The sequence below is a fragment of the Balaenoptera ricei genome, chromosome 13 (genome assembly GCF_028023285.1).
Source record: "Balaenoptera ricei isolate mBalRic1 chromosome 13, mBalRic1.hap2, whole genome shotgun sequence".
Taxonomy (NCBI): Eukaryota; Metazoa; Chordata; class Mammalia; order Artiodactyla; family Balaenopteridae; genus Balaenoptera; species Balaenoptera ricei.
The window spans coordinates 66,684,720-66,710,824 of NC_082651.1; the positions used below are offsets into that span (position 1 = coordinate 66,684,720).

The following is a 26,105-nucleotide window of genomic DNA, read 5'->3' on the forward strand; positions in this document are numbered from 1 at the left end:
GCTGGTGGATATGGATTTTTTTTCAATTCCTCTAAATATTTTTGAGCTTTGTTCTGAGACAGTGTTAAGTTACTTGGAACAGTTTTCTTAGTGCTTGCTTCTGTGCCTTGTTAGGTAGGACTAGAGCAGCTTTTAGTCTAGGATTATTCCCACTAAATTAGTCAAGCCCTGCTATTAAGGTAGTATCCTCCTGATACTGATAATTCTGTCTGCTAGCCATGTATTTTGAGATTATTAGGAATGTGAACTATTCCAATCCCATGTGTGGGTTCTGGGAAATGTCTTTTTTTGAGCTTCTGGAAAGTTCTCAGGTAGTTTCCTGGACTTCAGATTGTTTCTTCACTCAAATGTGCTTATCAGTACTTAGCTGAAGCCTGAGGACAACCCTCTGCAGTTCTCCAGGGCTCTCTATTTGTCAAGGTCTCTCTGCTCTGATAGTCTGCCCTATAAAAACAAGTTTTAATTAGTCCCATCCAGAGAAATATTTTAAATCTGTAGGTTCTAAAACTATATTATGTTGATGAATTTTTCTTATTGTAGATACCGAAAAGTTTCAGGTTGTGGTAATTTGGCATTAATCATAAGAATGTGCAAAATTTGAAGTATTTGACTAGAAGTAATTTCTTTCTTTTCCTCCCACCCCCAAAACTATTAAAAATTCAAAACATAGTCATTACAGTCCATTATCTTGGCATTAATGTAGCCTTCTATTCTTTCATTCGATGCTGAGCCAAATAGTATATATATTTTCAAATCCCTTTGTCAGTACATTCAGTACAGCTTTTGAAACGGTCACCTATCACATGCTTCTCAGGGTCCTGTTGTACTCTTCTGGCAACTTTAGAATTGGCTGAGTGACTGAAAGCTGTTCTGAAAACCAAACTGATTGGTATTGCCGGTAGAGTCCTGCAGCTCCTATAAGGATTAGCCCATAAGAGATTCACTTAAAGTTACCAAAAAAATTATTCATAGTTATAAAACATTAAATGAGATAGCATAGTCACTTTAGCTAATTCTAAGGGAAACTTGGATGTGCATTTTGGTATTGGAATGCAATTTTTGAAAGAGTTATCTGCCTTTAGTATTATCTGCCTAATAGTGGTAGATCCATGGTCCAAGAGGCAGTAGTTCCTCCCATGTGTTCTGTAACCTGTTTGGGCCCAGATTAATTTTTTACGCTATCCCACAATATTTTTGAAAGACCAACACTATTTTCTTCATATATTCTGGGAGTGGTGTTTGAGTGGTGTTTAAGTGGCAAGCTAGTGTTTCTGTAAATTGATAAGCTCAGGAGATGGTCATTGAATACCAATTAAGTGTCATGCCTTCCCAAAGTTTCCCAATGTATAAACCAAATTGGTAGCCTATAGAGGCGAAGTCACCTATATAAAATGTTTAAAATTCAGTTTTGCTATTAGTTAGGGTGAGATTATTCAAGGTTATTAGGGAATTTTTACTTTCAAATTAAAAAAAAAATAAAGCTATTTAAAAGTATTTGAAAGGGCATTTACTCTGGTTAAGTTAGTGAATTCTTCCGTCAAATCCAGGGCAAGAATATGTTTAGTATGAATAAGACTTTCTTTCCTCTTAACAATAGCAGCAGCTGAACAAAGTTCAAATGAGAAAGAAGGCAGTGTACATTTTGTATATTACTGAAAACTCCACCCCAGAAATATTGAGTCACTTCTAAGAGACAAAATGTCGCTGAAGATAGTTCAGAATTTGGTTGGCAAATACCAAAAAGAGAAATGTTTGAGAATTGGCTTGGAGGCACTTAAGTCTTCGTAGTCCGTAGATAAAGAGTTCTGTGATATAAGGAGAGATTTTTCTGACCCAGTGGCAAGAGTTTGAACTTGACAAAGTAGGAATCTGTACCATTGGAGCAGAGCTGCCTTTCACATGTTGACAAAAGTCAAGTTTCTGACACTAGCCCTGTCACAGTCAACCAAGTTAAGTGCCAGGTGTTAAGTTCCTCTTTTCAGTCAGCCAGTGAGGCTCCCACTCATGACATTTTTACAAGGAGAAGGGAAGTACTTCATGAAGTACAGTTTGTGAGTACTCAGGAAATATTAGCTCTTAGTGTGTGTTAAGGGCTGGGACTGTGAGGTAATAGGTAATTCAAGAATGAATAGGAATCTTCTTGCCCCCAACTTGTTAATTAGGTACCAGAAAATAGGAAAGCAACTGCAAACTTGTCTTGATAATTATGAATATATAGAGAAGATACTATCTGAATGGATAAAGAAGATGTGGTGTATACACGCGCGCACACACACACACACACACACACACACACACACACACACAATGGAATACTACTCAGCCATAAAAAGAATGAAACAATGCCATTTGCTTGCAACATGGAGAGACCTAGAGATTATCATGCTAAGTGAAGTAAGTCAGAAAGACAAATATCATATATCACTTATATGTGGAATCTAAAATATGATACAAGTGAACTTATTTACAAAACAGAAACAGACTCACAGACATAGAAAAGAAACTTATGGTTACCAAAGGTGAAATGGGGGGAGGAATAAATTAGGAGTTTAGGATTAGCAGATGCAAACTACTATATATAAAAGAGATAAACAACAGGTCCTACTGTATAGCACAGGGAACTATATTCAATATCCTGTAATAAACCATAATGAAAAAGAATACGAAAAAGAATATATATATATATAACTGAATCACTGTCTCTTTCTGCCAAGGTTAGGGGAGGGATGGGTCAGGGCAAGATGTGTAGAGAAGGTGCTGAACTGAGGTTAAAGGATGAATAAGCATTTGCCCAGGGGAAGGGAGGGCATTCCAGGCAAAGGCATTGAAGCTGAGAGAACAGTGCATTTGGGAACCTGATGATAGATTGACATAATGGTTGCCCATGAAATAATGGCAAGAAATAAAGCCAAAATGGTAGCCTGGGGCTCTTTACAATGATCTCATTCTAAGTTATGAAGTTTAGACCTTGAGTCATGGCTTTCAGCCGCTGAAAGATTAACGTAATGAAGATAAGACTGACAATGGATATTTGAAGCGGGGAGAAAAGGGGACCGTAAGGGTAGGTGGGGGAATAGGACAACAGCAAGAGATAATCAGCAATTCGTGGGATCCTTTTAGGTGCCTGTGGAACTTCCGGTGAAGATAATTCTAAACTTAGCCTTTCTGAGTCTGTTTCTTCTTCTGTGAAACAAGGAATTTAAATACCTACTTGCAGGATTGTCTTAAAAATTAAAAAATATAATGCACTTGGAAGCTAGTACAGAGGACTGTTTTTAAGGAGCACCTAGGGCAGGAGAATTTCGGTAACAGATTGAGTAGCATCACTGGAAGAATGGCAGGGAATGATCAACAGCACAAATCTCAAAACTTAGTCAAAGGGGACCAGAAGGTGTTAGTTGAATTTTGAATTGAGATTAGTGGTAATAGTAAGAGTACTTTCAGTGGAGGTTTGGGGCCAGAAGCCAGATTGCAGGGATTGCGTGTGTGATGAAGAAGTGTTAACTATCCTTCACACAGCTTAGTTTAAAAGATTTCTGTATGGGGTTTTTTAGTTTGTTTTTTCTGGACCTGTGCCATCTGTCATGAAGCTTCATGTTCAAGGTAGTGCTTTTAGTCATTTTCAGTTATTTTAGATATGTGTACAATTTTGAAAGTTTGCCTCTATGCCTTCCCTAGGTACTTCATGCCAGGTTTGATGGCAATTTACTATCCTAGGAATATTTTTTGTTCTACATTAAGTTGATGTTTGATGAAAGATATGATTAAAGTAGCTTTTCTTAAAAAGAAAACCCAGTTTATTAATGCTGAGAGTTAGAATAGAGATACAGAATTTAGACCAGAGATGGTATGTGTTTATTTTTCATTATGGAGCTTTCAGTCATTCACGAAAGTAGAACTCCAAAGTAGCCACTGCCCAGCTTCAACAGTTAAGATTTGGGCAGTCTTGTTTCATTTATTCCTTCCCCACCCCCACCCCCCTTTTTTCCCCTAGACTGTTTAAAATTATGGACCTCTTGTCATTCTGTCTCGTATATACCTCAGAACTTACTTTAAATAAAACAACCACTGTAACGTTATCACACCTTACAAAACTAACAGTAACTGAGAAAACGAATTCACCAAATTCCCAAAGGGGTCCATGGTACAGGACAGATGACAAACCACTGCAAATCTTGCCACTTAATATTGTACACTTTTGGGCATTGGCTTCTCAAGTCCTTGCAAACTGATTTCCCTACTCCTCTTATCCCCACCTTCCTCCCCAGCACCACCACCCCCTACCCCAATTCCTTAGGTGTGGGAAGCATCTATCTACAGGTTCAGATTTCTTGGAATTAAAGCAGATTCTAGCCTAACCAAAAAAGATGCCTGATTTTTTTATCAGTATAAACTTTTACTGTATCTTATTCTTCACTGCACAGCATTTTATCTTCTTTTTTTTAACTAATTAGTTTGGCTGCGCCAGGTCTTAGTTGCAGCACGCAGGATCTTCGTTGCGGCATGAGGGCTCTTTAGTTGCGGCGTGTGGACTTCTTAGTTGCGGCATGCGGGATTCTTAGTAGCAGTATGTGGGCTTCTTAGTAGTGGCGTGCATGCGGGATCTAGTTCCCCGACCAGGGATCGAACCCGGGCCCCCTGCATTGGGAGCGCGGAATCTTACCTGCTGGACTGCCAGGGAAGTCCGTATCTTCATATTTTGAGTGCTCACTCTTCTTTCACTTACTATTTGGTCAAAAAAAAAAAAAAATTTTTTTTTTTTTAAACATATGGAGGTGTCAAGTAGTCGGAGGAGGCTGCTGTGTAATCAGTGGATGGATGAGATGAAAAGCTTTCTTGTAACAGTTGAGAGGTTGTCTTCCAGTTCAGCCTAGAGATACAATTTTTAGGTCAGACAATTTTTGGGTCAGTTTATCATGTCTTCTGCTAACTGATTACTCGAAGAGTTTTTTCCAAAATTGGAAGAAACATTATTAAATGCAGGGCTTCGTAAACATTTTTTTTCCCCACTTATGAATAAGATTTCATCTTTTTCAAAACTTTTTCTTAATGTGCTTTAGTAGAAGGGATGATTTTATCATAAGGCAGAGGATTCTAGAGGGGCATGGAACATGTTCTTATTTTTTGTTTTGAAGTAATTGTGGAGTCATGGAAGTTGCAAAGATAGGACACAAAGGGCCTGTATACTCTCCATCCATTTTCCCCCAAAGGTTACATCTCATTTTATCACACGTATAGATTTGTGTAACCATTACTGCAGTGAAGATACAGAACTATGCCATCACTACAAATTACCCCCTGCCCCCAGTACCTCTTTATCTCCCATCCACCATCCCTAACCTATGGCAACCACTAATTTGTTCTCAATTTTTATAATTTTAGTTTGCAAAGGTTATATAACTGGACTCATAGAGTGTATCATATTTTGAGATTGGCCTTTTTTCACTCAGCGTAATGTCCCTGAAATCCATCCAAGTAGTCATGTGTGTCAGTAGTTCATTCTGAATGTTTTTAAAGTTAAAATAAGTGCCTTATTAACTCACTATACCAAAACAGTCCACCCTAAACTTCCCAACCTCAAGTTTAAAGAGGGCTATGAATTTTTGTGGGTATAGGTTTAAAAAGGCCTGTAAATTTTGTGGGTATTTTACAATGTTAAGTATAATATACATAATTATAATAAATATATAAATCATATTCGCATTGTAAAATTATCATTAAAACGTAACTAGTCTTCTTAAAGTAGATTCTGTGTTTGAATTAAATATACAAAGCTTATAGACATTAAGTTTACAAAGCTTAAATAGTATAAGACTAGGGTTCATTGGTTACCCAGTTTTGTAAATGATTTTTCATTTAAACAGTCAGAATTTGGGTGAGCCGTTCTTTTTGCTTTCCTGAAATAATTTCAAATTTATAGAAAATTACAAGAGTAGTACAGAGAACTTTTATATACCCCATTTATTAACTTTTAGCATTTTTTGACATTATACATTCTCTCCATCTATTTATACATGCATGTATATATATATAAATTTTAATTTTTTGGAACTATTTGGGCTTAGGTTGCATATGTCATGACCCTTTATCCTTAAATACGTCAGTATATAATTGCACAGAACAAGGATGTTCCCTTAACACAACTGCATCATAGTTGACAAATTCAGGAAATTTAACATTGATGGAATATTTTTATCTAATATAGCTCATATACCAGTTTTATCAATTATTTTCTCTTTCTCGCTCTCTTTTTTAAATTAAAAAAATTTTTTTTATTTTCCTCCCTCCAGAACAGAATCCAGTTCAGGGACGGATGTTAGTTGTCTTTTCTCTTTAATTTTCTCTGATCTGGAACAGTTCTTCAGCCTTTGTCGTTTATGACATTAATAGTTTTGGAGAATACAGGCCGGTTATTTTCTAGAATGTTCTTCATGATGGTTCCCCATGATTAGTTTCATGTTACATCCCTGATTGGAATACCGCAGGAGTGATGTTCTGTCCTTCTCAGGGAATTAAATCTAAAATGTGTCCATCAGCATCTCATTAGTGGTGTTAATTTTGATCACTCAGTGAAGATACTGGTTTGATTTCTCCATTATGTGGTTACTGTCTTTACCATTACAAGTAATAAGCAGTCTTGGGTAGACACTTGAGACCATGCAAATATCCTGCTCCATCAAACTGGGACCCCAAGATTTACTGATTCTTGTTCTTGAGTCAGAGCAAGAGCAAGAATCAGTAAATCTCTTTATTTTGAGGGTTCAAAGTAAATGAGAGTCAATCTTTCTAAATTACCTTGCCCTGAAAATTCACCTTGATTTTGGAAACACTTATTTACTTATTTTTTTTAGGGCTTTGATCTGTATGCATTGCATATAATAATTGCTAGTGTCTTTTAACTTAAAAATGTTTTTTAAACTTTTGGGTTTATTTTTAATCCTTTGCTGCCCCCTGCAGGTCTATGAATATAAACCTTTGGAGCAAGGTAAGTATTCCTAATATTGCAAATCATAACATGGTATATAAAAAGCAAAAGTTATAATAGCTTCATATATTTGTCATGTATCATTATAAATTAAGTGAATTTAGAATCTTGAAGTTTGTCGTTTTAGTCTTAAAACTGCTTTCCTGGAGCATGAAATTTATTATTGAAGTGATCCTTTACTTTGTCCTAAATTCTTCATTAAGGTTTTCAACTTTTCCAAAAAACAACTGTTAACATTATTGCAGTAACCATACAGATTTAATAATTATTTTTAAAAATATATACATGTGTGTATATGTTTGTGTAAGTGTAGTCTATATGTATATATATGAATGATACACAAATTAATTTTAAACTGCTATCTTTTTAAGAAGTTAACTGCTTTTATGCAGGAAGTACAATGATCCTTATGCTGAATTACAAGAATATTTGTAGCTTAATAAAATCAGAATGCACATTATTGATTGGAATTCCCAATTTAAATATTTTTAAAAATCTTATTTTCATTCAGTTCTGTTTTTAGTATTACTTAAACTGCCATTCAAACTATATAGTCAGTTATAATATATGGTTGAGATATTTATATTTAGAACTAATTTTTTGTCTAGAAAGATTTTTCATTGGTTTATTAAATGTGTCTTTGTTCAAAATTTGGTGTTAAATTTGGCTGTCATGTCTGATGTATGGCTACAACTTCTGGTAGAATTTATTGTCTACCTTCTACACATGTCTGTGTTGGTTAAAAAACAGTTTGTAGGTAAGGATTGTTTTGTTTTGCTTTGCTTTTGAACAGTTTCTACCTTAACCTTTGAATTGCTATTAACAGCAGCATGATTTCATGGTGGAGTGAAGTGGGGTATGGTCAGTTTTGACTAATTTTCCATATTAGAAAATAAATAGTTGAAGAAGCTGCTGTAGTTTGGGTTGTTAATACTTAACGGTATGTGCCAGGCACTATTTAAAGAACAAATAAGTTCAGTCGTAGTATGCACATGAAGTAATTCAGAATTCCTAACTCATATCACTTCAGAAAACTATGTTCCTTTCTTATTATCTTCTGCCTGTGGATATATAGTCAAGTACTGTGTTCAGAAGTTAGATGTCAGTACTGTATGTAGGTTTTATAATCGTTTTCATCATAAAATACATATTTGAATTTTTTAAATTGAAATTTTGTGGGCAGAATTAATGTTGATGAGTAAGTCTTTAGTTTTTGTGTGTTCAGTTGATAAGAATCAATGAGAGCAAACATGTTAGAACTTTCGACCCCCTTTTGTTTTAATGCCATTAAAATGACTGGGAAAATGTTGAAAAACTTAAAAAAAAAAGTTATTTAGTGGTTCAGGATATTTTACTTTCTTGTTTCTGTAAAACTTCATTTAAAAGGAGGAAACTGGACCAATTTCAACAAGACCAAAAACAGTACAATGACAAATAACGTTGGTTGATAATTTCTATAAGCTATTTCCTATTATAACAGTTTATTTAAAACAGTATATAAACAGATGAGTTTAGAGGCTTTCTTAGTGACATTTCATGAAACGTTGCAGTTTTCCTTCAACATGGATTTGTTTTGTTTTTGTTTTTAAAAGACAAACCTATTATTTAAAAACGAAACAATCTCCTTGGCAGGTGGGGATGGTGTTGAATTACTATGATACAGAATAACACCTTACTGGGGAGAGGCTTTATTATTTCAAGAATTCAATTTCAGATTGTATTTGTTCTTGTTTGCTTCTCTTGCTGCAATGCACGCATTTTCTGTCTTACCAGATAACAGAACTGTTGTACAAGGATGGACGTTATTGCCAGGAGCCTCCAGGACCAACGGGTAGCGTTTCAATTTCGATGATTGTAACTTATCCACAAATCCATTCTTCTATGTAATGATGAACTAGAAGGATTACCGTAAACATTTTCTTTTTGAAAGTGAAATTTGAAAACATTTGGTTATAAATCTTTATATTGATAACCACAACATTTTGAGATCTATGAGCTGTTTGGTTTTATCATAATTGTTTTTTTAAAGGGAGGGTTGGGAGGGCTTTTTTTTTAGATATTGAGGAAATGCTTCTTATAGAATCAATCAAAATAGGCTTAAAAATTAGTAATCCTTCATGTTTATGTGATTTTAATGTTTTGCCAGTATAATCAAACATATAAAATAGTAAAGCGGTCTTGTAGATTTTTCCACTTAAATATAATTTATTACCCAAAATATATTATTTGACATTTAATGATTTTGTTTTCACGTAATAAAGCCTAGAATATATGGGTTTCTGTAAGAAGGTACCCTTCTTGAAAGTTCGTATTTTTCTATCCTAGGTATTAACACATGCCCTATACATTTTATGCTTGAATGCATAGGAAAATTACTGTTGTTACAAAACATCTTTGTTAATCTCAGTTTTTCATTGGCTAATAGGCAGCTCTCCACAGGATTACTGTATCTGCTTATTAAAATTATTTAACTTTCTATACTCAACATTTAACAATCCTCTCTAATTTTATGTTTCCCTAAGTATTGCCCACCAAAAAATTAGTATAGAAATGTGTACAAGGCATTTATTTATTCTCACTATTTGTGATTTGGACAGGAAAGGGGTAAGGCCTTGGGCAGGACAACTTCTGTCACAGAGTGGTGGAAAAAAATAGATTGAAGTAAGATTCAGTACTGAAAAGCTGTCACTAGGTCTGAAAATAATTAATATTCCTTTCACTCACCAGTTAGATATGTGCTCCCAAACCACATAATCTCTATGCCTCAGTGATCATTGTTGCCATTTCAGAGCCTCTCATCAGGGTGACATCTCACACCAAAATGATTTCTTATAAATTAATCTTGATAACATGACAGTCTCAGTAATTTTAGTGGAATGCTTTCTCTTGTTTTTTTCCACAGAAGCTGTTGGCTATTTTCTTTATAACTTGATTGACAGCATGAGTGACTCAGAGGTACAGGCCAAGGAGGAGCGTTTGAGACAATACTTCCATCAGCTGATGGAGATGGTACCATTTCATTTTTTGCTATATAATGCCTGTCCTGCCTGACATGTATCTATTAGATTTGAAATTGCTGCTTTTAAGTACAACCAGACCACTTCTCAATGACATAGATGAGTTGGAGGCTTAAATTATGTCTGAGATAATTTCTGTTAGACAAATCTCAGTTTGGTTGTCTAAAACTCAGGTTTTTTTTTCTCCTCCCTTCCCTTTGCACAGAATGTAAAAATTCCTGAAAATATCTACAGAGGCATTCGTAATCTGCTGGATAGCTACCATGTTCCTGAATTGATTAAGGTGTGTGTGAAACAGTAATCAACTTTTTTAAATGCTTAATTTATATATAAAAGTATGTTAAAATTTTATTTAAATATGTTGCTTTTGTTTTTCTTGTTTTGTTTTGTTTTTTTAAAATTTATTTTATTTATTTATTTTTGCCTGCTTTGGGTCTTCGTTGCTGCACACAGGCTTTCTCTAGTTGCAGCGAGCAGGGGCTACTCTTCGTTGTTGGCACGCGGGCTTCTCATTGCAGTGGCTTCTCTTGTTGCAGAGGACGGGCTCTAGGCACACGGGCTTCAGTAGTTGTGGCACGCAGGCCCAGCAGTTGTGGCTCACGGGCTGCAGAGCGCAGGCTCAGCAGTTGTGGCGCATAGGCTCAGTTGCTCCGTGGCACGTGAGATCTTCCCGGACTAGGGCCTGAACCCGTGTCCCCTGTATTGGCAGGCGGATTCTTAACCACTGCGCCATCAGGGAAGCCCAAATATGTCGCTTTTGGCCAAAAGTTTATTTAAATGACAATCTTTAAAATAAGGCTTTTCATTGATTGCTGGTAAATGCTGTTTATATATTGAAGAACGTGTTTAAAGTATTTATTACAGTGGTTATAAAGCATGAACAGAATTTATGGAAAATTTTAGAAGATGGAAAAATAACAGTAAAATGAAATGAAATTTCCAAAATATGCTTTTGACATTTGCTAATATATTTTCCACATGTTTTCTGATTCTAATTTAAATCCCAATTTTAGGATGTTAATATGTTGGTTGAAAGAGAGAAGACAGACTCTCGAAAAGTAAGTAGGCTTTTTGAGTAGATTCTACATGCTATAATAACCACATTTAATGATAGTTCTAGACTGTGTCCTTATAAAACCAGTGGTTCCTAACATTTTTGTCATCAGTGTACCTCTAAGAAGTTGGTAAAAGCTATTTCAGAAAAATCAGCATATCTCAAAAAAATCGACATATCTAAGAAATTTACATATAATCTCAGGAGCTTTATAAACCCCTGGAGTCCATCCCCAGATCCCCAGATTAATATCCATGATAGCATTTATGACATTTAGGAAAGGTCAGTTTAAAGGGAAGAGTGACAAAGGGTGCATTTTCTTTATAGGAAATTTCTTTCCTTCTTTTTTCTTTGCATTTCTGTAGACTACGCAGCCTACATCATCTGATTTGGAGTCTAAACTTGAAAAACTAAAAGCTGAAAATCAACCTATAGGAGATGTCCTAAAGCAACTCATATTAATGCTGTGTTCAGAAGAGGTAACTTTTAACTATTTCAAATATGCTATTAAGGTAAAAAAAAATTCTTTATAGAGAAAAGTAAGCAAAGCCAAATATAATATTTATGACTTTTACAATTAATTATTATACATCATGTCTGTGAAGAATGCAATTAAATGAAAGGTTAGCTAATTTCAGCTACACCTTGAATGGCATGTTTTCCAGTTGCTGTAGTTTGTTTACAATAACCTGCAAAGTGAATGATAGTAACAGCCATGATAGGTTTATCATACATGCCAAATGTCCTTTCAAGCCATGGCTCCGGTCTCTTATATCTAGATTGTCAAGCAACTGATACATGCAGTAGTCATTTGCAAGTCAAATATTACTGGGTTGTTAATGCAGGGATTGAAATTCCATTTTCCTGCTGGAAAAAAGTCTTTCTGAGATAAAGGGTCTCTTGCCTTTTTTCATCAGGCATCCAGCTGTACTTTGTGTTCATTTTAGTGTGCGTCTGCAATTTGTGGTATATCACTAGACTTTTTCAGTTTCTAGTTCAGTATCATTTGGTTTTATGCCTGTGTTTCTAGGGGAACAAAAATAACAGCTGACTTTAAGGTTATAACATGGTACTATTAAATTCTAAAATATTTCCTTACATTACTTGGATATTGAACTAGACTGTGAGGAACGTTGCAATGATAGATATTTCTGTGCATGGAAATTGGACGGTGAGTAAGGGCTTACTTGGTACATATTAAATCTGGAAGTCTTTTTTTTATAATACAATACCCAAACCTTAAAACATCAAATTTGGCATAGTGGCCTGTTTTGCAGTGTGGATAACATATCTTTTAAACCCCACATATATATCTTTTCCTGCTTTTCAAAAGGCAAATAAAAATACCTGGGAGCAAGGTGAAGTTAATAACATGAATCCATTTATTTTCAGGGAGCAAGGTGAAGTTAATAACATGAATCCATTTATTTTAAAAGTACTATTAACTTTTTTTACACTCTGAACATTGCAACTAGAAATTTTATTTTACTTTTATATTAATTTCTTATTTCTTTTTCACTTCCGTCCTTTATTTTAGAACATGCAAAAAGCTCTTGAATTGAAAGCAAAATATGAATCAGATATGGTTATCGGTGGCTATGCCTCTTTAATAAATTTGTGCTGTCGACATGATAATGCAGAAGAGGCATTGAACCTGAAACGAGAATTGTGAGTACCCTGGCACTGAAACAAATCATCAGCATGTATGCTGATATACAGTCCTTGATGGATCATGTAGATTGAATACTACTCTCATATAATGTGAATTTAAAAAATTCTCCTTTGTGTTTTTGAAATTTCATACTATAAGAATGATTAATTATGGCTTGTTTTCAGCAAGGAGTCTTTGTTTAAGTATGATAAGATGTTCTATTCCTTAAAGCCAAAGTTTTTTTCCTCTTGGTTATACAACTGCATATGACAGCAGTGGTGATGGTAACTATTTTATAAAGCTTGTTAAATATTCCACTTTCTGTACTGTAGTGTAAACAAAATTCTGTCCATTTCTAAGGTATCTTTGGTTTCCCATCCTGATAGATTTACCAAATAAAAATATGTCTTTCGGGGGTATTTCAGTATTCATGACAAAGTTAGAATCACCTTAAGTGCCATGAAGCAAAAGAGTTCCGTATTAGTGTCATTTGCAGATGGAAAGATGCAATATATATGTAGTGTTAGATTTTTACTTTGTCACTTTGAATATAATTACATGTGGATTTGTATATGGCTTCAAAAATAAACCTTAACTAAATTATAGAGGCCAATGTTAATAACAGTTCAGACTCTGATGAGTTTCTGAAAAGTGATCAAGTAGATATTGCAGTCCTTTTAACAGTTAAACAACTTCTAACATAATATAAATATGGCTTTAATTTTTAGTGACCGTTTAGATTCTTCTGCTGTCCTTGATACCAGCAAGTATGTAAGACTTGTAAAAGTATTGGGAAAACATGGCAAGCTCCAAGGTAAGCGTCAGCACATAAAGGAAACGTGTGATGCAAGTATCTTGCCACTGGAATAACATGTGAATTGATATTAATGGTATATCATGTCTTGCAAAGTGCTTGAACACTTTGCATACAAATTTGCATGTGAATCCAACCAGAGCTGCGTGGACAGTGTAGGCCATTAGTTTTAATGGATTGGCAAGCTTGTCATTTACATTTGCACAGCTCAGTGCTTTTTGCATTTCTGCAGCTAGTTTTTATTAGCATTGCTGTTTGGATTGAGTTTGAAGATCATGACTTATGGCACAATTTGCCTACATGCCTGCACTAATGGCTTTGTTTTTGCTTAAGAACGTTAGAAGGCTGAACATAAAACCTATAAATATAACCTTTATTCAAGAATATGAATTTTGCAGGAGTCTTTGTCTTCACTTTTAATAACCTTAACAAAATGTATACTTTAATAAGGTTTTACATAGAAGTTTGCAGGGAGAGCCTAGCTGATCATATTGTTGATGTACATACTCTAATTTTCTCGTAGTTGAGATAATGCTAAGGCTAATATAATTACACTTGATAATTTATTCTTACTCTTTGCTTGTTTCTTAACTTTCTCATTGGGCTTTATTTTGAAACTCTTTTTTTAACCTCCCTCTCTTCCTTTTATTCCTAGAGAAAATTTTTAAAAAATCTTTATAGTGAAAAATGTGTGGAGAAAATATTTGATTTGAACATTGAATTTTTTCCTAGGAAACCCTTCTAACACAGAAAATTCTTTATGACGATTAGCCTGCTTTTTAAAAATCATTTTCTGTAAAGCGGTCAAAACATTTTGTCTGTGCAATAATTAAGAACAACATTATAAAAATGCACTTATTCCATATCCTAAAATGTTTGTTTCTGCCTTCCTAATGAAGCTTAATGAATCTAATGTATTAACATGCAGTCTTTTGGAAAGCTTTCATTGGCTCTGCTTGGCTAATTAGTATCGACATAGCAAACAGGCCCTATCGGTATCAGACCATTAGTCTGGCTGTATATACAGTGTAAACACATCTTTATTATCTGGCCTCCTGACAAGCCATCTGCTGAAGAAACAATGGTGTGATTTAGCAGATGTTAGCTCTGAACGATAAAAGCATCCATTTAGGAGGATCTTACAGCTATAGGGCAGACAGTACAGGGTTATGTGGTGCAGAGTGGGCACACAGTCCCTATCTATAATTTGTAGTCAAAGTTGCAGGGAAATGATAAAACCATGCTATTGTGGATTTATAATTGTAGTCTCGTTTAGAAATGCAAGTAGTAATTAACTTGAAATCGGCATTATACACTAGAATTTACATTCCTGCTGGGCTTGAAATGCTGTTTTAATAGCAGTTTGTTTTCCCTACATGAAATTACCTAAGGGTCTTTTGTGCTGCTTCATTGTAGATGCTATTAACATTCTAAAGGAGATGAAAGAGAAGGATGTTCTTATCAAAGATGCAACAGTCTTGTCCTTTTTCCACATCCTAAATGGCGCAGCTTTAAGAGGTGAAACTGAAACAGTAAAACAGTTGCATGAAGCCATCGTGACTCTAGGGTTAGCAAAACCATCTACCACCTTAAGTTCCCCATTGGTCACCCTGTATCTGGAAAAGTAAGTTAATTGAATTTTCAGTTTTAAATGTTGGCATTGAAAGAATGAATCTAATCATTTGGGGATTATACTTTGTAAATTCTCTGTGGTGCTGTGGAAGCCTTGGAGGTTATTCGCCACAGAATAAGAGGACTTCTGTGGAGTAGGTGACCTTTAAAATCACCAGCAGCCCTGTGGTCCTGTGGATTACTTCTCAATGGAATGATCTATGGTGATTTTTTGTGTGTGGGGCATGTGATGATATTACATGAAGCCAAATCTAGTTCTTCCCAGTTTTGAGCCTTGTGTTAATTATTAACAAATATAAGAAAGAAGGATTCTCTAGGGCTTTTATGCTTCATGACTGTTATTCAGGTAATGATGTGGCAGCGTCTCTTCATTGCTCCTTTCCTCCATGTAGTATTTTAATTGCATGTACCAATACAGTAGTTATTCTAGCTTTGATAAATATTGTAGAAGATGTCTCTGTGTCTTGTGGGAAGAAGATGAATTTTGTTAATAGGGTGAGATTTACTGAATTTGAAAATTTTTACATTTGGAATGTTCATGTTGGTGCCCAATTTAAGGTATTTTTTCCAGTGCAAATCATAAAGTCAGCCTACTCTCTTGTAATGAGTGAAACATTTTAGTAAGATGATAAAGTATCCTTTATTCTTTTCTTTTTGTGTTTGTTTTTCTTTTCTGTTTTAAAAAATTTCTCAGATCTTACCTCTTTGTCATCTCTTCCATGGCTTAATGCAATTTTTAATCTGCTTATTTTGTGATTGTGATTTTCTAATTTTAGTTTGGATGTTGCCGTATCAGTGTCAGGAGAAAAGTAAAAGATAAATCTTAACGGTTCTCATATTCTTCCCACATTTCTGGTAGTTTTTCTTTATTTATTAGGGGGTATAATTAATTGACTATAATGAATGATTTAGTATTGAATTTAAAATGTGGAATAAAAACATCTCTTTTAACTCTGTTAGGAAATATGTGTATACATATATATATATATATGCACACACATACATGCACATAAATGTTTTATGAAATAATTTCTTTGCCATCCAATCAAAAAATAGTTTATCAACTTATATGATTTAGCTAAATCTTAACCTCCACAATCTCAGCATTACATCTTTTTAAAGAAATAGTGATTCAAACAATTATTGTGTTATTGAGTTCTCATGTTCACAGCCAACTTTATATAGAAATCCTATAATTAATATGCTTCCTCCTAGAATTTTTTTGATTGTTTAAAAGACCCGTCTCTGCAAATTGCATGTGGAGCTCTGCATAGGGATTTGAAAGAAATGGGCCCAGTGCCCAGAAGAATTAGGCCCTCCTCCACCATTGGGCAAAAATAAAATAATTAACAATGAAAATGAAGCCATGGTAGAAAAAATATCTTACAAATAGAAATACTTTGAAGACAGAGGAGATACAAAAGTTTTCCAGAAGAGGTCTGCAGATGGGGCTCATGAACCAAGGAGAACTTCCCCCAGGGGAAAATGGAAATAGCATGGGATTCAGATGTTAATGTGGAGCGTACTCTGTGCTTCCGATTTTACAGCACAGTCAGAGATTTGTGTGTCTCAGTAAAATCTGACTGTCCCTGTTAATTGGGCTAGAGAAATCTAAATTAGGGTCTTTTATGATTTTTTTTACTACTTTCAGATACAAAGAGAAATTACCTTCTATTTTTATTTGCCTGAATTTGTTTTTGTTTTTGCTATCTTTGCTTTGCAGAGGCAGTTTCCATGACAAGATCTTCAGTTTCATCTGTCATGATAAAAAGGTTTTGTTGACTCTTTTAGAGTCAGGAGAATAATTAAAAGGAGATAAAGGAAATTTCATGTTTAGTAGAAAACAGTAGTAGCACTCCTGGTCGGGGCTAAGTTGGAGGAAAACATTGACTTTGCAACTTATTTTCAATTGTGTTTTCCCAACTGATGGAAGATAGCTAATTAATTCAGAATCATGACAAGTGCAGTACTAGGATTAATTACGCTAGCCTGCCCAAAAGTCTACATGTATTTGATTTGATTAAATCTGTTTAATCTTCAATAATATCAGGTAATTGGCCTCAGCAGGTATGAGCTCATCTGGAGAATGAGGCTTTTATTCAAACTTGGGGTAGAATTATGAGAAACATTTCAGAACACTTTACAAAATCTTCCTCCTTTCAAAGGCAAGCATCTTTTTGGAAAGTCATTGCAAAGACTCTGAAGAAGGCTGTCACTTACAAATTGTAATTCTGGAACAAATTTGCAAGGTTGAGTTCCTTAGAAAGATGATCTTTAAGATTCAATAGATCTTAATTTTGGACTGACTTTTCCAGCATTGGATAAAACACAGGAGAAATTTAATACTGTATCAGTTTGTTACTTGGATATTGTACTGAAAGCTTTACAGTTATGAAAAATAATACATTTTGTTTTTATTCATTTGCCAAAGGAAATCCAAAATAACAACAGGTTTGCAAAATTTTGAAGTTGTTAAACTAATCTGATTTGTATCATCAAAATAATACTTGCACTGAAAAGAAAAGAAGTATGCTGAATTGAACAAAATTTTCATGTGTTTCGTTTACATTGGGACTGTTCTATAAGACACATGTCTACATGTAGTCCACATGAATGTTTTACATTTTCCTTTGTAACTACTTAAAAAAAATTTTTTTTAATTGAAATCATGCCTGATCCAGAAAGATGACCTGGATCCTCCATATTAAGGAAGAAAGAAATGCTTTAAAATAGGTTAAAAGAGCTTTTGATTAGTCTTTATGCTATGATAAAGGAAATAAAATTAATGAAATCTGGGCCATTAGTTTTAAAAGCATAAAAATTTGTATGATGCAGTTTCAGATTCACTTGTATAGCTGATCCATTTTGGTTTCATTTCATACGAAAAATATCTGAAGCTGTTTAGCTGGATTATTTAGTGCAAATGATCAAAGAAGCTTTAATTTCTGCTTTCCATTTAGGATTTTTCTGTGCTGATTTGTGCTTTAATCTGTATATACCCACATGCATTTCATTTAAGTGAATCATGGACTTTGTCCATATAATCCTCCCAGAACTCTTGCTAAATTAATCTTGAGTTCTTCATAAAGGTCACAATTTCTGTAAGATGAACCTATACCAATACGTTTTAAAACTCACTGTAACACTTCAATATGTTGCAGAAGTGGGAAATACACTTTTTATAATGCTGGTTATTCTGTCATATACACTCCCCTTCAATTTTGGCATCTTCATTTGTACTGGATACTTTTATTATTTATGGGAATGCTCGCCTTCTAGAGTAAAACTCTTTATGTGCTAAAAGGAAATTAAGGAGGTTTGGCTCTTTTACTCCATTATTGCAATTAAGAATTTAGCATCATCAGTGCCAAAGGACAAAAGTGGTTCATTTGCCCTAGGGGGACAGGACAGTGATAAGATGATTTTTCGTCAAGGATCATTGGGTCGTAATTAAGTTACATTCATGGCTATTGCTTTTTGAAGGATGATTGGTAAATGACAGGCTTCATGTGCTTAGTACGGACAGTGTTCAGTAGGGTTTTTTCTCCCTCTGTCAGAAAATCCTGTTGAGCCTGATAATGTAAATGTGGCATTTTATTCTGAACAAAAGAGCAGGGAAATGAGCTATCTTGTCTAATCATTCAGTTGTTTAACACCGACTTCCAGTTTAGACTCAATTGGCTGGAAAGCACTTGACATGTGAAGTTAGTGCTGTTCCGAACGCATGTTTGAGTAAATTTGAAAGTAAGTGACAGCTAAATTGTACCTAGGGAAATTACAAAGCCTTCAACACAGTTAATTTTTTGGGGAGGATTAGTTGTAATTGCAACACCAGTCTTCTTGAAGATTCCGCATTTATAGATGATGAACAGAAAAAAAAAACATTTAGCTCTTTCAAGGGCTGGTTCTCTTCACAGAATAATTTTTGTGAAGTCGATGGTTTCTCCTGAATTGATTTCTTTCCACACTGAACATCTGCTTAAGATTTATAGAATAGTCAGTTTTTCGAGTGTTAAGGTGTTTTTTGTTTCCCCCTCCCTTGTTTTGAACTTTTTTCTCCCCTAAAGCCCCTCTTTTCTCCAGTGATTTCAGATTTTGAGAGCTTTTCAGTCAGTAAGCTCTTTAGGTAAATCACCACTTCACTAACACTTTATGCGTAATGTTGAAGCACTTTATTCCAATTTAAAAATTAATATTTGTCATTTAAAATTTTGATTAAATTGGAAGTTATTTACTATAGGTAAGGAGACTAAGTTTAAAGCTACCAATAGGTAGATAGTTGTCACTGGTTGTTCTTGTTCAAGATTGTATGAAACACATTTGTGATTTTTACAGTTATATATAAAGGAATTTGAGTTAGGAGGACTTTGTTTTCTGGTACCTTTAAGTAGATATTTTTATGATCAGCCTCATATAAATGTTATGTCCAGGGTTTGTTTTTCTGTCAGTGACATAAAGCATACTTTCATTTCATAATAAGGACTAACACAAGAGGTAACATCAGATTTGCCATGTTCTTATTGGACTCAGTCTATTATATATATGTGTGTTCTTAAAATTTAGAATTATAGAATCTTCCTTTCCACTGTTCTGTTTTTATTTCATAGGCTCCCAGAATTTTGATAAAGGCTATGTTGAGTTAATTTGCATCAATCAAAAATATTTTTAAATGATTGATTACTTTTTTTTTTTTTTTAATTTTATATCTACTTTATTTATTTATTTTTGGCTGTGTTGGGTCCTCGTTTCTGTGCAAGGGCTTTCTCCAGTTGCGGGGAGCGGGGGCCACTCCTCATCGCGGTACGCGGGCCTCTCACTGTCGCGGCCTCTCCTGTTGCGGAGCACAGGCTCCAGACGCGCAGGCTCAGCAGTTGTGGCTCACGGGCCCAGTTGCTCCGCGGCATGTGGGATCTTCCCAGACCAGGGCTCGAACCCGTGTCCCCTGCATTAGCAGGCAGACTCTCAACCACTGCGCCACCAGGGAAGCCCCGATTGATTACTTTTTATTAGCATATATAGTTTTATTGATGAAAATCACTTTATGTATATCATTGAAATACTTTGGGGGGGTGTCTAGTCGTTGAAAATATCACAGTGGATTTTTCTTAGAGATAATAGTATGTTATAGAGTTGATTTTCACTTAGTATTATTTGAGGTTTGTGAAAGCAGTGGCTAAATTTTTATCAGGATTGGACTTTTAAAAATTTGTGACCCGTTTGTATATAAAGCTTTAGGAATTATGTGTGTATACTGAAATAAGCACGGAGTAAGTTTTGAATCCAGAATTAATATTTTCAACAAAATTTCTTCAAAGGATTATTGTTATTTTAGAGTAGAGTTTTAAATCAGTTCTAGTGTTTTAAGGTGTACAAAGGAAATCACAGGATCATTTTAGGTCACAGAAACTAGAATTACACTGATTGATAAAGTCTTCCCCCACATTTTGGGTGTAAGGCAGTTTCCACCTTTTTCCATTTGATATTTTACTGCACTTACTGATTTCATCCTGCCTAATAAAAGTGGTATTTTCATGTGATGATTTTTTCTGCTGGTGTGAAACATTTGAGATGATGAACCTAACAAGCTTAAGTTCATAGAACCTTGCGTTAGAGTATTAGAACTGGGAGGGAACCCAAAGGTCCTTGAGTTCAACTGTTGTGATAATCTTCTTTCATCACCACTTCTAGAAATGTGTCACACTGCTGTAGCCAAGCTTCATGTAGGGATTGAAATTCAAAAGTCCTATGAGTATACAACTATTTTCACAGCAATGTGAATTTTATATACTTTCTCATATTTTTCATTTCCCTCACCCAAAGTTTTCAAGCTTTAATAGGAAAGATTAATGATGACATCAAATCATATGAGGAGTGGACATTTTTATCTCTTTTTAAAGTGACGTGATCCAACCAAACACAAGTCAGAATGTAGATAATAAGGACTGAAAAGAAACAACTAGACCTTAGTTCATTTCTATCATCAGTAAGCACGCTTTGTACGAAATGTTTCACTATAGATTTCTAATTCATTTTGTTGGCAACCTGGGGTCAGTGACATTGTTACTTAAAATTACTAACAAATATATATGAATTATTTCCATTTTGCTATACTTTTCTGTTGTTCTAAGCATGTATAATCTTCAGAAGCATATATTTGGAGACCAAAGACTATTAACATGTCTATTTGATTGACAGAACAATTATTCATTCATTTATTGATAGCTTTGACCTAATGTAGGGAAAATACAATTGAGACAGTATTATCCTAGTTTGGGAATTGATCTGAAAAAGCAAATTATACTGCTTTTTAAAAATCAGTATGTGTTAGTTTTTCTCTTAAAATATTTTGGTATTTTTCCATTAAATGGAATTGTAAAAAGGTAATAACTGAACTTGTATCTGAAGCAAGGGAAAATAGTGATTATATAAAGCTTTATATCATATGTGGTAGCTACTGTAGCACTTCTCTTGTATGACAATAATCTAGCCTGCAACATCTACTTGCAGTTTTGAAATTAACCTGTAATTTAGTCTTCACCCCAAATGACAAAAATTCAAATGACTCTGTGGGGTGCCGGAAGATGCACTGTAAACAGGGCTTAGTAAGGGGATAAGGTAGAGTTCCATCAGGATAGGCTCATTTTCACTGTGTCAGTATTATTGTAGTAAAATTAATGCTTCTTCATGGTATTTTACTTTTTAGTACAGTTTAAAATCTTAATCTAGATAAAATAGTAATTCAATCTAGGGCAACATAACATTTGTATAATGAACCAAAATGTTAGGGCTTCAATGGAAAATTTTAAAAGGCTTTCTTCCTTTTGAAAACTGTTGCACATGTGAGAGAAATGTGTTTTCTCCACAAAGATTGTCACCGTTGTTACTACTTGTACTTCGGTCCATGTCTCTAACCATGCTTCTTTTTTTAATACATTTCATACTTTTTTTTTCAAAAATCTTTAATTTCTTATTCCATATTACACCACCTTATTAGGTTAAACAAACAACATTGCTTTTAATAGAGCATAATATATAATTAGATGTACTCAAACGGGGGAGTCCAGGGACCTGAAGACAGTGCCTTTCTCTGTTTACCTGGTGGCCTTAGGCTAATCAGTCAATCTCTAGATGCCTTAATTTCCTCATCTATTTAAAAATAAAGGAAGGTGGCAAGTAGAATTGAATCACATAATCTCTACAGCTTTTTCAAGGTCTTAATAATTTCTCATACTGTCATTTTCCAAGGGAAACAGTAGGTTTTGAGGACCCACAGAATGTGTTTCCACACTTATTTAATAAACTGACTTAATGAAAATATCTTTTTATTTTAATTAATTAACCACGTAAGAGAAGCTTTGATTTTATAATTGGAAATAATTTTTAAAAGCTTACGCTCTAATGAAAAACTTTTAAAGAGTTCTAGAATTCACCAACCCTAAGAATATCCTAGGTTTAGCAACAGTAAGTTTCTATATGTATGAATCCTGAAGTTACTTCTTCCTGGGACTTCCTTGTGGCGCAGTGGTTAGGAATCTGCCTGCTAATGTAGGGGACACGAGTTTGAGCCCTGGTCCAGGAACGTCCCACATGCCGCGGAGCAACTAAGCCCGTGCGCCACAACTACTGAAGCCCGAGTGCCTAGAGCCCGTGCTCCGCAACAAGAGGAGCCACCACAATGAGAAGCCCACGCACTGCAACGAAGAGTAGCCCCTGCTCACCGCAGCTAGAGAAAGCCCACACGCAGCGACAAAGACCCAACGCAGCCAAAAGTAAATTAAAAAAAAAAAAAGTTACTTCCTCCTTATCTGGAGAGGCAGCAGTATGAAACATATGATGAGAGAGGTGAAAGTGCTTGAAAAGTTCTTGATGACTGTTGATGGACATTTAATAAAGTTTCCCAAATCTGGAATTATTGAGGACCATAAACACAAAGTGGTTGGAAAAAATATTTGACAGTAGTCCTTGTTTTTAGAATAATGCATTCTTATAGCAATTTATATATAATCTTAGAGAATGCCTTCATCTTTTGGACTTTTTAAAAAGTGCCATTTAGCAAGCGAAATAATAAAAGATGAAGCAGGGAAAACGGGACCACTAATGATGCCTGTACTCTGAACATTGATTTTTATATAAGAATTGTTTCTTGTATTTTTTTTTTTTTTTCCAATTTGGCTTCGTGGTATTCTACCTTAAATAAAACTCGCTCGTGTACCTTTTGACTGGTCATTGTATAGCTCTCAAATTAATTAGATATATTTTATTCATTGTTAATATTTTGATGTTTCCAAGGGATGACTTACCTACTGCTCTTGAAGTCATGATTGACTGCTATGAAAAGTATAAAATACTACCAAGGATTCATGATGTCCTATGTAAACTGATAGAGAAAGGCGAGACTGATCTAATTCAGAAAGGTTAGTCACCTTCTAATACGTTAGTGTTGTTAGTTTTCTTTTTTCCCCTCTTGCTTATTTAATCTTAATGTGTTGCTGTGAAGAGAAAATTTAACAGGAAGGCAAGCACATCCAGAGAAACTTTGTTACACTTCTGAGTTGAAAAGAAAAATATCAGGTAGATTTTTAACATTATAAATGTACTTGATTTTAGTAACTGTTCATTTTGAAAAGTCACCCCTCTGTTATTTTTTGCTCCGTTTCTTGATGATCCGCCTTTGTGAGATTTTCAACCTTATCCTCACCAGTTCTCTTTGAAGCTAGTCACAGGTACTTTATGTCATAAATGTATGCTGTTAGATAAGGAATGTGACAGAAAATTGGTTGATTAAGCTATAACCTTTAAGTTATTCTAAATATTTGTTTTAAAATTTTCTTGTATTTGTTCAGAACTCTTCAAGTGATACAGTGTTAGTCTATATTTTGTCTTCTAATATATTTCCTTCTTTCCTCTCTAGCAATGGACTTTGTGAGCCAAGAACAAGGTGAAATGACTATGCTGTATGATCTCTTCTTTGCCTTCCTACAAACAGGAAATTACAAAGAGGCCAAGAAGATCATTGAGGTATGATTTTAACTACAGTATTCTAATTGTACAGCTATTTAGACGCTTAATTAGAATATGTTTAAAAATTTTAACCTTTAATTACACATGTTCTGATTCATGTTAATATAATTCAGTCCCAATAATGTGGGGTGAGAGGGGGAGACTCGGCCAGCTTCTTTATTGTATATAATTACAGTTCAGAAAAGGCAGCCTGGTTGTATATTGAATTTGTTTCTTCACTTTGTTAAATTCACTGTTATATATCAAAATGATATTTGCATATTAAATCTTGGATTGTGGAACAATTAAATTAAACTGGCATTCCTGGGTGTAAAGTTGCTAATCCTCTTTGCCAAGGAATTCTTTGTTCTTAAAAGCAGTGGAATTTAATTTGCTGCAGACCATGCTCAGATTTATTTGTAATGCTTGTCTATAAGTTAATCAGCCAAACAAGTGCTGTCTGCAAGTGTTTGGCATTTAATTTAAAATTTCTTCTTCTTTTTTTTCACTATGGTAAGCAGCTTACGGGAAATGGTAGGTGACAAACCTGGGCTATTTAGGATTAGTATATTTTATCTAGGCTTGATTGAAATTTTGCTTACTGAAATTGATTAGTATATTTTCTCTAGGCTTGATTGAAATTTTGCTTACTGAAATTGATAAGTCAAAGGGCAACTATAAAGTCTGTCCAAATTGTGATTAATTTCACTACTAAACAATTCTGTATCTCCTAAAAAAAAAAATCATTTCAGAGAAGATGGACCCATTGCCTTAAGAAATATTACTTTTAATGTGAGTAAAATAAACTTGTAAATACATCAGTAATCATTTTTCTCTCAGATATACTTTACTGTTACTCCATGTCTTTTCCCAGAGGTGCCCATGGTGGATGAGACATAAAGGTGGTGTTTGGCCTCCTTGTTTTTATGTTGATGACTGCTTATAATGGATTTGAAAATACAGGCACACATCCCAGAAAATTATTAGTTTCTCTTGACATTTTTCAAAGAAGAGAAAAGTCCAGTATGAAAAAGGAGGACTGTGAAATTAATTCAGAACTTTCTTATCTTTCTGTCTGTCTTTAACTCAATCTGTCCTGTCGGAGGGAAGTGTGGAGCATGCTGTCTTGGACAGGTGCTTCTGTAGCTCAAGTAGTTCATTTGTATTTTCTAGAAAATGTTATAAATTCTCTCATCGAAAGTGCACAGTGTATGTATCTGAAAATGAGGGAAGCTGTCTGCCTGTTGAGTTCTGTACTCTGTATGCATGTTATCAGTATTAGTAAGGCACTGATCAGAGCAGAAATAAAGCTCAGGTATTCAGATAATAGTGATTAGAGGTTCTGCAGCAGGAAATCACGTGCCTCTCTTTGTGTAATAAGCAAGACATAATAGGAAGCGCAAAAGGCATAAGAATGGGTTCTCCTTTTGTCATCTACTTGCTAGTGTGATAGTGAATAAGTTACTAAACCTTTCTAAGCTTCCTCATCTCTAAAAGGGAATATAGTATCTTTCTTTAAGATTCAATCACATAATGTATGTAAAGCAGCTTGCATGTTTCCTGGATTATGGTAGTAATCAATATTATTAATTCTCTTTGCCCCTTAAAGGTAGAGATTGTGTTTTCTTCATCCCACATAATTCACAATATGATGCTTAGCATAAGGTGCATGTTTGTCACGTGAATAGGCGAGAGGAGGCTGCATCTTAATTACTTTAAAGCTTTTCCAATGTACAACATCATTGAGTGTAATCATTTAGGAATGGCTGTCTACTGATGACACAGTTTTTATAGTGAATGTGTACAGAATTGCTTAAAGGATAAAGAATAGCTTTACAGAATCCCTCTGCAGTACCCTAGGGTAGGACAGCAAGGTGTGCAATATATGGAAATATACTGAAGCACGTTTTTAGGTTTTTTTTTGTTTTTTTTAATGCTTAGTTGGAGTTGAA

The 26,105-nt window shown here is 34.6% G+C and overlaps 1 protein-coding gene across 1 annotated transcript in view; it reads left to right on the forward strand.

Moving 5' to 3' along the window:
• Positions 1-26,105, forward strand: part of LRPPRC (leucine rich pentatricopeptide repeat containing) — a 111,206-nt gene that overhangs the window by 44,465 nt on the left and 40,636 nt on the right. Inside the window, exons 15-25 of the mRNA XM_059943451.1 lie at positions 6,958-6,985; positions 8,759-8,816; positions 9,888-9,994; positions 10,208-10,285; positions 11,016-11,060; positions 11,422-11,535; positions 12,594-12,724; positions 13,436-13,521; positions 14,938-15,145; positions 23,443-23,567; positions 24,065-24,171. Of these exons, the coding sequence (XP_059799434.1) occupies positions 6,958-6,985; positions 8,759-8,816; positions 9,888-9,994; positions 10,208-10,285; positions 11,016-11,060; positions 11,422-11,535; positions 12,594-12,724; positions 13,436-13,521; positions 14,938-15,145; positions 23,443-23,567; positions 24,065-24,171 (1,087 nt within the window). The remainder of the gene's footprint in view (positions 1-6,957; positions 6,986-8,758; positions 8,817-9,887; positions 9,995-10,207; positions 10,286-11,015; positions 11,061-11,421; positions 11,536-12,593; positions 12,725-13,435; positions 13,522-14,937; positions 15,146-23,442; positions 23,568-24,064; positions 24,172-26,105) is intronic.